Genomic DNA, 15,134 nt, shown 5'->3' with positions numbered 1-15,134 from the left:
GAATTCCACCTACTTGGGAGGCCGTGGATCTTGAGTTTAAGGGGAGCCCAGGCTGTTAGACCCCATTTCAAAAACAAAATACAAACAAAGCCAACTGATGTGGTTCACATCTGTAATCCTAGCTACTCAGGAGGCAGAGATTGGGAGGATCGAGGTTTGAGGCCAGCTGGGTAAAAAGTTCAAGAGACCCCCATCTCAACAAAGAAAAGCTAGGTTGGTAGTAAGTGCCTATCATCTCAACTACATGAGAAGCTAGGAGGGTTGTGTGGTCCAAGACTGCTGGAGCATAAATACGAGACTCTATTTGAAAAATATCTAAAGCAAAAAGAGCTGGGGGTGTACCTTAAGTGGTTGAACTCCTACCCAGCAAATCGGAAGTCCTGAGTTTAAATCCTAGTATCGCCAAAATACAAACAAAAGGCCTGGGGGTGTGGCTCAAGAGACAGAACAGTTGCTTAGCATGTGTGAGGTCCTGGCTTCAACCCCCAGTTCTGTGCGGGGCGGGGAGTTAAAAAAGAAAAACATGCTATTGATAGGATTCTAATTCTCCTGCTACATTAAAAAAATTTTTTATTAACCAGTTTCATTATTCTCCTGTTACATTTACTATCTTTGATTTTTCTGATTTTGAAGGTAATACATCTTTTCTTATTAACTCACGATTACCTCTAAGGATTCTGATATGTGCGAACAGAAAGAGCACTTGAACGTGGGGAAGGGGTGCACACCAGAGGCCGCCCCCAGATGCTGAGTGTCTGAGAAGCAGGCTTCATGTCTCAGTCCACCACAGACTCGGACTCGGTAAGGCAGATGTGGGAGGCCAGGGTGGCCCAGGTCAGGAGCAAGTCCTTGTACCCGCCAGCGGTGGACAACCCCTTCCTGCAGCAGACGCGCATCAGCACATGGCGCTGGGCCTGCACCATCCTCCTGGGGACCGTGCTGCTGCCGGTGCGGGTGTCCTGCATTGCTGTCCTCTTCATCTTCATCTGGCCGGTGGCCGCGCTCTCCACCGCTAACCTTCCCACTCAACCCGCCAGGCCCACCAAGAGTTGGCAAAGAAATCTGACGAAGCCAGCCCTTCGGTTCTTGTTTCAGGTGGTGTTCTTTTTGGCTGGGTTCTTGGTTAAGGTGAAAGGGAGAAGGGCAACCCGAGACGAGGCCCCCATCTTCGTCACAGCACCACACTCTACTTTCTTTGACGCAATCGCCTGTGTCGTGGCGGGGTTACCATCGGTGGTGTCTGCAAGTCAGAACATACGGATTCCACTGGCTGGGAGGCTCCTCTTGTGCACGCAGCCCGTGCTTGTGACCCGAGAAGACCCCCAGTCAAGGAAGAATACCCGAAATGAAATCCTGAAGCAAGTGACATCCAAGAGGAAGTGGCCACAGATTCTAATTTTCCCAGAAGGAGTGTGCACCAATCGGTCCTGTCTCATCACTTTTAAACTAGGAGCCTTCTCTCCAGGTGTCCCTGTACAGCCAGTGCTGCTCAGATACCCAAACACCCTGGACACAGTGACCTGGACCTGGCAGGGGTTCACAGGCTTCCAGGCCTGCGTGTTGACCCTGAGTCAACCTTTCACCAGGGTGGAAGTTGAGTTTATGCCTGTTTATATCCCAAATGAAGAAGAAAAAGAACAACCCCTCCTCTTTGCCAATAATGTGCGCATCAACATGGCAAACGCCCTGCACGTGCCTGTGACAGATCACACCTTCGAAGACTGCAGACTGATGATTTCCGCTGGTACCCTTTGGCTACCGATGGAAGCTGGCTTGGTGGAATTTACAAAAATCAGCCAGAAATTGAAATTAGACTGGAATGATATTCACAAGCATTTAGACGAATATGCTACAATCGCAGTTGCCTCTGCAGGAGGGAAAATTGGACTTAAAGAGTTTTCAAGTTATTTAAAGCTCCCAGTTACAGAACCCTTAAGACAACTTTTTGCTTTCTTTGACAGAAATAATGATGGCGCCATCGACTTCAGAGAGTATGTGATAGGTTTGACTGTCCTATGCAATCCTGTCAACACTGAAAAGATTCTGCAAATGTCATTTAAGCTTTTTGATCTTGATGAGGATGGTTTCATAACAGAACAGGAATTCACTGCTATACTTCAGGCAGCATTTGGAGTGCCAGATCTTGATGTTTCCAGACTCTTTTGCGAAATAGCTGGAAAGAACTCAACACACATTTCATACAAGACTTTTAGGAGATTTGCCCTGAAGCATCCAGCATATGCCAAGTTACTTAATTCATATCTAGACCTCCAGACAGCCTATATCTATTCATTACCACAAGAAGTACAGTCTCAGTCGCTGGATTCAAATGTTACAGTAGCACTGAAAATGTGAAAGTACTTTCCAGGTAGAAACTATGATTGAAATAAAAAGCATCCTTTGAGGAACAATTCAATAGCTTTTACTCTAAGTAGCTTAGACACTCAATTATGATATCTAAAATGTGCTTGAGGGATATTTTTGATTGGATTTTTAGAATACCTATTTTTCTCCTTTCTTAATATAATGTTTGCTAGGCCTGGTGGCATGTGTCCATAGTCCCAGCTATCCAGAAGACAGCTGAGGCAAGAGGATGGCTTTGCAACTTAGCAAACAGATCCAGATTTAAAAAAGTAATAAGGTAATGTTTTAATGTGACCAAATATGGAGGAATATGATCTAGTCATAAACCTTGTTCATTTTTCAGAGTTCTAGTTCATGTCTTAGTTTTATTTATTACTAAAGTACGGCCAGAGAAACATCGTAGCCCATTACCTCTCCCTCCCTTTTGCAGAAGAAAATAGCCCATTGAAAGCTCCACCGGCAGTAAATAAGAACATTAAATTACCATTTGCATTCCCTCAGAAATAAAAGATCCACTAGATAAGTACTTCTTCACTCTTTTATAAAACAACCTAAACTTTCTTATTTTATAAGACAATATAAACATCGAGACAATAGTATTAGGACTATATTGAAATCCTTCTACACAATATGACTTGCCCTCTTTTTAAAAGTATGGAAGTTGGGCTCCAATGGCTCACGCCTATAATCCTAGCTACTTGGGAGGCTGAAATAGGAAGAATCAAGGCCAACCCAGGCAAACACTTCAAGAGTTCCCTACCTCCAAAATAACTACAGCAAAACTGATTCGCAGTGTGGCTCAAGCAGTAGAGCGCCTGCTTTGCAAAGACCTGAGTTCAGTCCCACCCCCCCCCAAAAAAATTATGAAAGTGATTATTTAGAACAACAGCAAAAAAAAGAAATTGTAGTAGATTACAATTTCTGGAAAGCTAACATAAACACAGGCTATGAATGCAGGAATTATAACAAATTTTATTTATATAAGTCTCATTAAAACACACAAAAATTATACTTATAATTGCATGCTCAAAATATTTAACACAGCTTTGTTTAAACCCTCTAACACAACATTTAAAAAATATTGGATTGAGGGTGCAGCTCAAGGGCAGAGTGTTTGCCTAGCAAGTGCAAGGCCACAGTGCCAGACCCTGGGTTCAATACCTAGAATCACACACAAAAAAATCTTTTTGTGTGAAACAAATATAGATACAGAAAATCACACCGAACACATCTGTACTTAATAATAATTGCTATCTATGTCCCTTGGTATCCACAGAAGATTCGTTCCATTACCCAGCCATACACTGCCAACACCCAAATTACTAGGGTGTTCAAATCCCTCCTAGACAGCAGTATAGTACGTGCATATAATCTCTAAATGTCCTCTGTACATTTAAAATCATCTCTAAATTACTTAAACCTAATAAAATGTAAATGCTCTATAATTAGTTTCTATTCTGTAGTGTTTAGGAAATAACAATAAAAAACTTTCTGGAATTTTTTTTCAACTATGTTTAATCCAAGGTTAGTGGAATCTGAGCTAAGAAAGCTGTGGATACACAAAGCCATCTGTGTGTTACAAAAATAATCTATGGGCTGGTGGAGTGGCTCGAGTTGTAGAGCACCTGCCTAGCAAGTGTGAGGCCCTTAATTCAAACCCCAGTAGCAGAAAAAAACCTATATTATATATTCTAAATTATATTCTAAATATAATCTGTTTTAAGATGAATATTCTCACAATCAACACTTGGATCAAGAAATAAAATTTGGAATGAGTGCTGGTGTCTCATGCCTATAATCCTAGCTACTCAGGAGGCAGAGATCAGGAGAATTGCTGTTTGAAACCAGCCCTGGCAAATAGTTCTGAAGACCCTATCTTGAAAAAAACCCATCACAGAAAAAGGGTTGGTGAAGAGGCTCGGGGTGTAGGCCCTGAGTTCAAACCCCAGGAATGCAAAAAAAAAAAAAAAAAGAAGAAGAAGAAGAAGAAGAAAGAAAGAAAATTTGTCCAGTCACCTCTGGTTATAATTACAAACTTCCCCTTCTTTACAAAATTAAACTACTTCCCTGACTTATAGTTTCATTTCCTCTATTTCTTTATATTTTTATAATTCAAATGGGCATGCTTTGATACAGTGATGGTTCATTTTATAGGTCAGCTTGGCTAAGCCATGCTACCCACATGGTTAGTCAAACATATTTCTGCACACCATAATGAGAGGGTGCTTATACAATCCCTGGAAACGGAGACCTGAACACTGACCTCTCCAGAAGAAGAGGGCATTCTGCAAGCATACTGGTAAAAGTCCCTTGGGATTTTTTTTTTTTTTTTTTTTTTTGGTGGATGGGATCTCACTGTGGTGCAAGCTTGTGATCCTCCTGCTTCAACCTCACAAGTAGCTGGAATTACAGAACCATACCACCTCTGGAGACTTACAGTCTTAAAGTGCAACTCTTCCCTGAGTCTCCAGCCTGTTGACCTACCCTGCAGATTTTGGAGTAGCCAACCCTTCAAAATTGCATGACGCAGATCCTTTGCCGTTTATTTTATGTAGGTTTTTGAGACACAGTTTCGTTAGGTGAGACTGGCCTCAAACAACCCTCCTGCCTCCACCTCCCAAGTGCTGGGATTATAGGCGTGTATCACCAAGCCCTACATATGATATTTTTAAAGGTGTTTTAAATCTACAGCATTCCCCTCCATACCTTTACTTGGCTTACAATTTATTCATTGTAGAACCTAGGTTATTTGATTTATGGAGCCTCCCATAATCTCCTTTGCCAACAGCACATTTATCAGCTTCTATTTCTGTCCTCTGTATTTTCTGCAGATTGGAATCCAAAGCCTTGATCATATTCAGGTCAGATCCCTTTGGCAAGGCCATACATGCAATGTGTTTTTCCTCAAGAAGCATATATTATCTGTTTTTTCTCCCATGATGTTTAAAGTTATTGATGCTCAGTGCTACATCTATTACTCACTGATTAATACAACTTCACCCTTGGGTGAAGCCTAAACTGACACCTTTCACATATACATGCATGTGTATCCATACACACACACACACAGTTATCCTTCTCTTTTTCTTTATGTTCAGATAATAAAGAAATTTACCCATTTTGTTACTAGTAATATGTAGTTTTACTTTTTACATTTATCTATTTGGCCCAGTTGAATTTTTAAATGTAGTTCTTCCCCAAAGAAAAACTGGAAGGATAAACCAAAAGCTAATAAAAATGAAGGAAAGGGAAGGGAACCGCTTAACAGAATAGAAGGAAAGGGAAGGGTGTAAGACTTCTTTCATACAGGTTTTTTTTGGGGGGGGCAGCATTGGAGTTTGAACTCAGGGCCTTATGCTTAATAGGCAGGCACTCTACCATTTGAGCCATACCCCAACGTTTTTGCTTTAGGTGTTGCTCAAATTGGTCTCACCTTTATGCTCAGACTGGCCTGGACATTAACCTTGTCTTCCTATTTACACCTCTCTCATAGTTGGGATGACAGGCACACACCATGCCCAGCTATTAATTGAGATGGGGGAGGGGTCTCTGTGAACTTTTTGCTCAGGTTGCCCTCCAACCTCAATCCTCATGATCTCTGCCTTCCAAGTAGCTAGGATAACAGGTGTGAGCCACTGTGCCTGACCCTTTTTTTTTTTTTTTTTTGAGACAAGTTCTCACTATATAGCCCAGGCTAGTCTCAAATTCCTGGGGTCAAGTGACTACCTTTGGGAGGTGATTAGGATTAGATAAGATCATCAGGATGGGGTCCCCAGGACTGAATACTGGTGTGTTTGTTGTTGTTGTTGTTTTGTTTTTTAAAATTTTTTATTTTATTCATATGTGCATACATTGTTTGGGTCATTTCTCCCCCATTCCCCCCCAGCTTCTCCCTTATCACCTCCCCCCCCATCTCCCCTTACCCCTCGCTACCCAGCAGAAACTATTAAGCCATTATCTCTAACTTTGTTGAAGAGAGAATATAAGCAATAATAGGAAGGACCAAGGGTTTTTGCTAGTTGAGATAAGGATAGCTATACAGGGAGTTGACATGCATTGATTTCCTGTGCATGTGTGTTGCCTTCTGGGTTAATTCTTCTCGATCTAACCTTTTCTCTAGTTCCTGGTCCCCTTCTCCTATTGGCCTCAGTTGCTTTAAAGTATCTGCTTTAGTTTCTCTGCGTTGAGGGCAACAAATGCTATCTAGTTTTATGGGTGTCTTACCTATCCTCACCCCTTCCTTGTGTGCTCTTCCTTTATCATGTGATCAAAGTCCAATCCCCTTGTTGTGTTTGCCCTTGATCTAATGTCCACATATGAGGGAGAACATACGATTTTTGGTCTTTTGGGCCAGGCTAACCTCACTCAGAATGATGTTCTCCAATTTCATCCATTTACCAGCGAATGATAACATTTCATTCTTCTTCATGGTTGCATAAAATTCCATTGTGTATAAATACCACATTTTCTTAATCCATTCGTCAGTGGTGGGGCATCTTGGTTGTTTCCATAACTTGGCTATTGTGAATAGTGCCGCAATAAACATGGGTGTGCAGGTGCCTCTGGAGTAAACTGTGTCACATTCTTTTGGGTATATCCCGAAGAGTGGTATTGCTAAATCATGTTAGATCAATGTTTAGATTTTTAAGTAGCCTCCAAATTTTTTTCCAGAGTGGTTGTACTAGTTTACATTCCCACCAGCAGTGTAAGAGGGTTTCTTTTTCCCCACATCCTCGCCAACATCTGTTGTTAGTGGTGTTGCTAATGATGGCTATTCTAACAGGGGTGAGGTAGAATCTTAGTGTGGTTTTAATTTGCATTTCCTTTATTGCTAGAGATGGTGAGCATTTTTTCGTGTGTTTTTTGGCCATTTGAATTTCTTCCTTTGAGAAAGTTCTGTTTGGTTCACTTGCCCATTTCTTTACTGGTTCATTAATTTTGGGAGAATTTAGTTTTTTAAGTTCCCTATATATTCTGGTTATCAGTCCTTTGATGTGTAGCTGGCAAATATTTTCTCCCACTCTGTGGGTGTTCTCTTCAGTTTAGAGACCATTTCTTTTGCTGAGCAGAAGCTTTTTAGTTTTATGAAGTCCCATTTATCTATGCTATCTCTTGTTGCTGAGCTGCTGGGGTTCCATTAAGAAAGTTCTTGCCTATACCAATTAATTCCAGAGTATTTCCTACTCTTTCCTGTACCAACTTTGGAGTTTGGGGTCTGATATTAAGGTCCTTGATCCATTTTGAGTTAATACTGGTATAGGGTGATAATGATTGATCTGGTTTCAGTTTTTTGTACTACTAACCAGTTTTCCCAGCAGCTTTTGTTGAAGAGGCTGTCTTTTCTCCATCATTTATTTTTAGTGCCTTTGTCAAAAATAAGTTGGGTATAGTTGTATGGATTCATATCTGGATCCTCTATTCTGTTCCACTTGTCTTCATGTCTGTTTTTATGCCAGTACCATGTTGTTTTTATTGTTATTGCTTTGTAATATAGTTTGAAGTCGGGTATTGTGATACCTCCATCATTGTTCTTTTTACTGAGTATTGCCTTGGCTATTCGTGGCCTCTTGTGTTTCCATATAAATTTAATGGTAGATTTTTTCAATCTCTTTAATGAATGTCATTGGGATTTTCATGGGAATTGCATTAAACATGTAGATTACTTTTGGGAGTATAGATATTTTTACTATGTTGATTCTACCAATCCATGAGCATGGGAGATCTCTCCACTTTCTATAGTCTTCCTCAATCTCTTTCTTCAGAAGTTTATAGTTTTCCTTGTAGAGGTCATTCACAACCTTTGTTAGGTTTACACCTAGGTATTTGATTTTTTTTTTTGAGGCTATTGTAAATGGAATTGTTTTCATATATTCTTTCTCAGTTTGTTCATTATTAGTGTATAGAAATGCTAATGATTTTTCTATGTTGATTCTATATCCTGCTACCTTGCTGTAGCTGTTGATGGTGTCTAGGAGCTTTTGAGTAGAGTTTTTTGGGTCTTTAAGGTATAGGATCATATCATCTGCAAATAGGGATATTTTGACAGTTTCTTTACCTATTTATATTCCTTTTATTCCTTGTTCTTGTCTAATTGCTCTGGCTAAGAACTTCAGTACTATGTTGAAAAGGAGTGGAGATAGTGGGCATCCTTGTCTAGTTCCTGATTTTAGAGGGAATGGTTTCAGTTTTTCACTGTTAAGTATAATGCTGACTATAAGTTTGTCATATATAGCTTTTATAATGTACTTTCCTTCTATTCCTAGTCTTTAGAGCTTTTATCATGAAATGGTGTTGGACCTTAACAAAGGCTTTTTCTGCATCTATTCAGATGATCAAGTGGTTTTTGTCTGTGCTTCTGTTAATGTGGTTTATTATGTTTATTGATTTTCATATGTTGAACCACCCCTGCATTCCTGGGATGAAGCCTACTTGGTTGTGGTGAATGATTTTTTTGATGTGTTGTTGAATTCGGTTTGCCATTATTTTATTGAGGATTTTTGCATCAATGTTCATTAAGGAGATTGGCCTATAGTTCTCTTTTTTGGAGGTGTCTTTGCCTGGTTTTGGGGTAAGTGCAATACTGGCTTCATAAAATGTGTTAGGCAGTTTTCCTTCCCTTTCTATTTCATGGAACAGTTTAAGGAGGGTTGGTATCAGTTCTTCTTTAAAAGTCTAATAGAATTCAGCAGAGAATCCATCAGGTCCTGAACTTTTCTTTTTAGGGAGTCTCTTGATTGCTGCTTCAATATCATTTTGTGTTATAGATCTATTCAGGTGATTAATATCATCTTGGTTCAGTTTGGATGATCATATGTATCTAGAAATCTGTCCATTTCTTTAAGATTTTCAAATTTATTTGAATATAGGTTCTCGAAGTAGTCTCTGATGATTTTTTGGACTTCCATGGTGTTTTTGTTATCTCCCCTTTTGCATTCCTGATTCTACTAATTTGGGGTTTTTTTCTCTCCTCATTTTAGTCAGGTTTACCAGGGGTCTGTCGATCTTGTTTATTTTTTCAAAGAACCAACTTTTTGTTTCATTAATTCTTTGTATGGTTTTGGTTTCTATTTCATTGATTTCAGCTCTTATTTTTATTATTTCTCTCCTTCTGTTTGTTTTGGGATTTGCTTGTTCTTGTTTTTCTAGGAGTTTGAAATGTATCATTAGGTCATTGATTTGAGATCTTTCAGTCTTTTTAATATATGCACTCATAGCTATAAACTTTCCTCTCAGGACTGCCTTTGCTGTTTCCCATAGGTTCTGGTAGGTTGTGTATTCATTTTCATTGACTTCCAGGAACTTTTTAATTTCTTCTTTTATTTCATCAATGACCCATTATTCATTAAGTAATGAGTTATTCAGTTTCCAGCTGTTTGCATGTTTTTTGTCTTTACTTTTGTTGTGGAGTTCTAGTTTTATTGCATTGTGATCAGATAGTATGCATGGTATAATTTCTATTTTCTTATATTTGCTGAGGCTTGCTTTGTGCCCTAGGATGTGACCTATTTTGGAGAAGTTTCCATGGGCTGCTGTGAAGAATGTATATTGTGTAGAGGTTGTATGAAATGTTCCATAGACATCAACCATGTCCATTTGATCCATGGTATATTTTAGATCCAGGATTTCTTTATTGATTTTTTGCCTGGATGACTTATCTATTGATGATAATGGAGTGTTAAAGTCTCCCATAACCACTGTGTTGGAGTTAATATATGCTTTCAGGTCTTTCAGGGTATGTTTGATGAAATTGGGTGCGTTGACATTAGGTGCATATAGGTTGCTAATTGTTATTTCCTTTTGGTCTATTTCCCCTTTTATTAGTATGGAATGTCCTTCTTTATCTCGTTTGATCAATGTAGGTTTGAGGTCTACCCTGTCAGAGATAAGTATTGCTACTCCTGCCTGTTTTCGGGGGCCATTGGCTTGGTAAATCTTCTTCCAGCCTTTCATCCTAAGCCTGTGCTTATTTCTGTCGTTGAGATGGGTCTCCTGCAAGCAACAAACTTCTGGATCTTCCTTTTTAATCCAGTTCGTCAAACAGTGCCCTTTGATGGGGGAATCAAGTCCATTAACATTAAGTGTCAGTATTGATAGGTATGTGGTGTTTCCTGTCAATTAGTTGTCTTAGTTGTTTGAAGGTTTGATTGTGTGTACCTAAGTTGAGGGTACTCTCTACTTTCTTGCTTTTTCTTTTCCTGTAGTTTGGTTCTGCCTGCCCTTTCATGGTTATGTTGGATTTCACTTTCTGTGTGCAGAATCCCTGAAGAATCTTTTGTAGTGGTGGCTTTGTGGTCACATATTGTTTTAGTTTCTGCTTATCATGGAAGACTTTTATTGCTCCATCTATTTTGAATGATAGTTTTGCTGGGTAGAGTATCCTAGGGTTGAAGTTATTTTCATTCAGTGCCCGGAAGACCTCACCCCAAGCTCTTCTTGCTTTTAATGTTTCTGTTGAGAAGTCTGCTGTGATTTTGATGGGTTTACCTTTGTATGTTATTTGGTTTTTCTCTCTTACAGCCTTCTTTCTCTAGTCTCTGTGCTTGTTGTTTTAATGATAATATGCTGTGGGTTAGTTCTATTTTAGTCAGGTCTGTTTGGTGTTCTGGAGGTCTCCTGTACCTGTATGGGCATAGATTTCTCTAGATTTGGGAAATTTTCTGTAATTATTTTGTTGAATATATTACGCATTCCCTTTGCTTGCACCTATTCTCCTTCTTCAATGCCCATGATTCTCAGGTTTGGTCTTTTGATGGAGTCAGTGAGTTCTTGCATTTTCTTTTCACAGGTCTTGAGTTGTTTAACTAATAGTTCTTTGGTTTTTCCTTTAATTACCATTTCATCTTGGAGTTCTGAGATTTTGTCTTCTGCTTGTTCTATTCTGCTGGATTGGCCTTCCACTTTGTTTTGCATTTCTGTTCCGTTCTTTTTTCTAAGGTTTTCCATATCCTGAGTTGCTTCTTCTTTAATGTTGTCTATTTTCGCCCTGAGTTCATTTATCTCTTTATTAATCATGTTCTTTGTTTCACTTTGGTGTTTATACGGTGCTTCTATGGTTTCTTTTATTTCTTCTTTTGTTTTTTCAAATTCTCTATTTTTGTTGTCTTGGAATTTCTTGAGTGTTTCTTGTACATTTTGGTTGGCCATATCCAGTATCGTCTCTATAAAATTCTCATTGATTACTTGGAGGATTTCATCTTTCAGATTATTCTTATTACTTCATTGGGTTCTTTGGCATTGTTTATCTTCATTTTCTTGGAGTCTGTATCTGAGTATCTGTTTTCTTCATTTTCCTCCTGTTCCTGTACTAATTGTTTGCTGTGGGGAACTGGTTTCCCTGTTTTTTCTGTCTTCCTATCATTGCCCTTGGTATTGTTATTGTCTCTGTACTGTGTGCAATTAAGTATTTTCTAGCTTGTAATAATAACAATGGTGATATTTAGAATGGAAGGGTGAGAGGAGAAGGAAAGCAAAGAAGGTAAAGAAAAAGGGAAAAACAAATAAACAAACAAGTATAAAAAACAACAAAAAAACTGTGTCAAAGATGTAAACAGGGAGAGATAGTGTACTAATCAACAGTAAGCTAAACAGGCATTAGAGAGACAGAGGATAAAAAAATAAACAAAATAAAAATTAAAAGTAAAATAAAATAATTTAAAGAAAAATCTCCAAGTTCAAATGCAATAAAGTTTCAGTCTTAATAATTTTGGTGTTAGTTCCTCAGCCTGCAATCCTGGAGATGGTGTCTCAGAAGTAGTTCTGTCATTGTCTCATCAAATTGAAACAAACCAAAAAAGCAAACAAAACAAAACAAAACACAACAAAGTGTCCCAAAGTTCAGATGCAATACAGTTTCAGTAAGTTTTTCAGCATGCAGGTGTATTTAGGTTGTTGTTTCATCAAAGAAAGAGAAAAAAAAAAAAGAGTCTGGAGACAGTTCTATGAATGGCTATCTGAGGCTGCAGCTCACCTGCCTGCTGCTGTTACCCTGCTGTTGCTGGAGGCTTTATTTATACAGATCTCAGGAGTGAGCTTAACATTCACTTGGCCCCGCAGGCTTTATTTACTTAGAGTTCTCCGGGGCATGACCACCACTGCTACAAGCTTTCCCCTTTCGAAGTACACTGGCAGAGGTGACACTGCACCTGCTTTCTCAGGCCGGCGTGTTTATTTACAGTTCATGTGGGAGGTGTCCCTTCCCCCCTCTCCTGTGGAGTTTTCCTCCCACCGCCACTTTTGCAAGCTTTCCCACTCGTGGTTGCTGGGTGGGTACCGCCACTCCTGCCTTCTTTGGCTGGCTTGTTTATTTACAGTTCCATGAGGGATCCCCCACACTTCAGCACTCAGGACACTCCACCCTCTTTGCTACATGTCTTTTTTTTTTCCAGCTGCTTGTTTATTATTCAGTTTGTTTTTTTCCCTGGGTGGGGGTCAGTCTGTCCAGGGGGCTATGCTGATCTGGCCCAGGTTTGTCTGGGGAATACCGCGTGCCGCTTAGCTCACCTGGTGGTCTGCTTCTCCCAAGCAGGTTAGGCACTGGTGTCTGGCAGCATGACAGCCCTCCTGGTTTCTCCATTTAACATGGAGTGGAGATGCTATGCGTGGGCTGGGGGTGGGGTGGTGTTGGTGTTTTACCTCTTCTTGGTGGTTTTTCCTGCAAGGTGTATCTCCAGCATCTCTCCGATATTTTACTTTAGGAAGCACGCTTTCTGCTTCCTCCCTCTAGTTGCCATCTTGGAATTGGGACCTCTTCTCCACCTTTTCTGCTTTTCTGAGCAATACTGTTGTTTTTTGTTTTTTGTTTTTTTTCATTTTTCTTTTATTATTCATATGTGCATACAAGGATTGGTTCATTTCTCCCCACTGCCCCCACCCCCTCCCTTACCTCCCACTCTGCCCCCTCCCTCTCCCCCCCAATACCCAGCAGAAACTATTTTGCCCTTATTTCTAATCTTGTTGTAGAGAGAGTATAAGCAATAATAGGAAGGAGCAAGAGTTTTTGCTGGTTGAGATAAGGATAGCTATACAGGGCATTGACTCACATTGATTTCCTGTGCGTGGGTGTTACCTTCTAGGTTAATTCTTTTTGATCTAACCTTTTCTCTAGTACCTGTTCCCCTTTTCCTATTGGCCTCAGTTGCTTTGAGGTATCTGCTTTAGTTTCTCTGCGTTAAGGGCAACAAATGCTAGCTAGTTTTTTAGGTGTCTTACCTATCCTCACCCCTCCCTTGTGTGCTCTCGCTTTTATCATGTGCTCATAGTCCAATCCCCTTGTTGTGTTTGCCCTTGATCTAATGTCCACATATGAGGGAGAACATACGATTTTTGGTTTTTTGAGCCAGGCTAACCTCACTCAGAATGATGTTCTCCAATTCCATCCATTTACCAGCGAATGATAACATTTCATTCTTCTTCATGGCTGCATAAAATTCCATTGTGTATAAATACCACATTTTCTTAATCCATTCGTCAGTGGTGGGACATCTTGGCTGTTTCCATAACTTGGCTATTGTGAATAGTGCCGCAATAAACATGGGTGTGCAGGTGCCTCTGGAGTAACCTGTGTCACGGTCTTTTGGGTATATCCCCAAGAGTGGTATTGCTGGATCAAATGGTAGATTGATGTCCAGCTTTTTAAGTAGCCTCCAAATTTTTTTCCAGAGTGGTTGTACTAGTCTACATTCCCACCAACAGTGTAAGAGGGTTCCTTTTTCCCCACATCCTCGCCAACACCTGTTGTTGGTGGTGTTGCTGATGATGGAATACTGTTGTTTTAAAAAGCACATATGTGCTCCCTGTTTCTTGTCATATCATGTGCCATGTTGCCTCAGGACTCTGACAGCAAGAAAACCATCACCAGATGTGACCTTTAAGCCCTGGACTAGAATCCTGAGCTAAAATAAACCTCTTTTCTTCAGAACTTTCCTAATCTGTGGTATTGTGTTATTAACAACAGAAAATGGAATATGATATACAAACTTAAAATTAAATCAAAAGGATAAAAAAGAAATTTTTAAAAATCAACTGAAATCCATTTATATAAGCAAAGATGGGATCTATTTGTATATCAAATAGTGACACAACTGCATAGATAAAGCTTTATTTTAAATAACTTTAGAATATAGTATTTAGATTGTACATTCTTAGTCAAATTTATTCTATATACAAATAGAGATGCAAAAATACTTTAAACTGAATATAAGCAAGGCAATTATTATAATACCATTATAATAATTATTTTGAAACTAATGATTTTATAGATAAAACAAATAAACAACATTTTAAATGTTGTTAAGAACTAAGAGTTTTTCTGTACAGAATAAAGAGAATAGAGGTTTTTTTTTCCTTTTTCTTTTATTATTCATAAGTGCATACAAGGCTTGGTTCATTTCTCCCCCCTGCCCCCACCCCTTCCCTTACCACCCACTCCGCCCCCTCCCTCACCCCCCCAATACCCAGCAGAAACTATTTTGCCCTTATTTCTAATTTTGTTGTAGAGAGAGTATAAGCAATAATAGGAAGGAACAAGGGTTTTTGCTGGTTGAGATAAGGATAGCTATACAGGGCATTGACTCACATTGATTTCCTGTGCGTGGGTGTTACCTTCTAGGTTAATTCTTCTTGAACTAACCTTTTCTCTAGTACCTGTTCCCCTTTTCCTATCAGCCTCAGTTGCTTTTAAGGTATCTGCTTTAGTTAAGAGAATAGAGTTTAAAAGCAAAGAGTCTGCTATGGTCTGAATGTGTCACCCCCCCCCCCCCCAAATTCATGTT

The 15,134-nt window shown here is 39.5% G+C and overlaps 1 protein-coding gene across 1 annotated transcript; it reads left to right on the top strand.

The window, feature by feature from the left end:
* Positions 1 to 638: 638 nt before the first annotated feature.
* Positions 639 to 9,136, top strand: LOC141424100 (lysophosphatidylcholine acyltransferase 2B-like). The gene has a single exon (XM_074076492.1). It carries the CDS (start codon positions 772 to 774, stop codon positions 2,353 to 2,355), a length of 1,584 nt encoding a protein of 527 aa, XP_073932593.1. The 5' UTR covers positions 639 to 771; the 3' UTR covers positions 2,356 to 9,136.
* Positions 9,137 to 15,134: the final 5,998 nt, after the last annotated feature.

The sequence above is a fragment of the Castor canadensis genome, chromosome 6 (assembly GCF_047511655.1).
Source record: "Castor canadensis chromosome 6, mCasCan1.hap1v2, whole genome shotgun sequence".
NCBI lineage: Eukaryota > Metazoa > Chordata > Mammalia > Rodentia > Castoridae > Castor > Castor canadensis.
The sequence above is the reverse complement of the archived record's forward strand: the minus strand, read 5'-3'. Positions and strand labels throughout refer to the sequence as shown.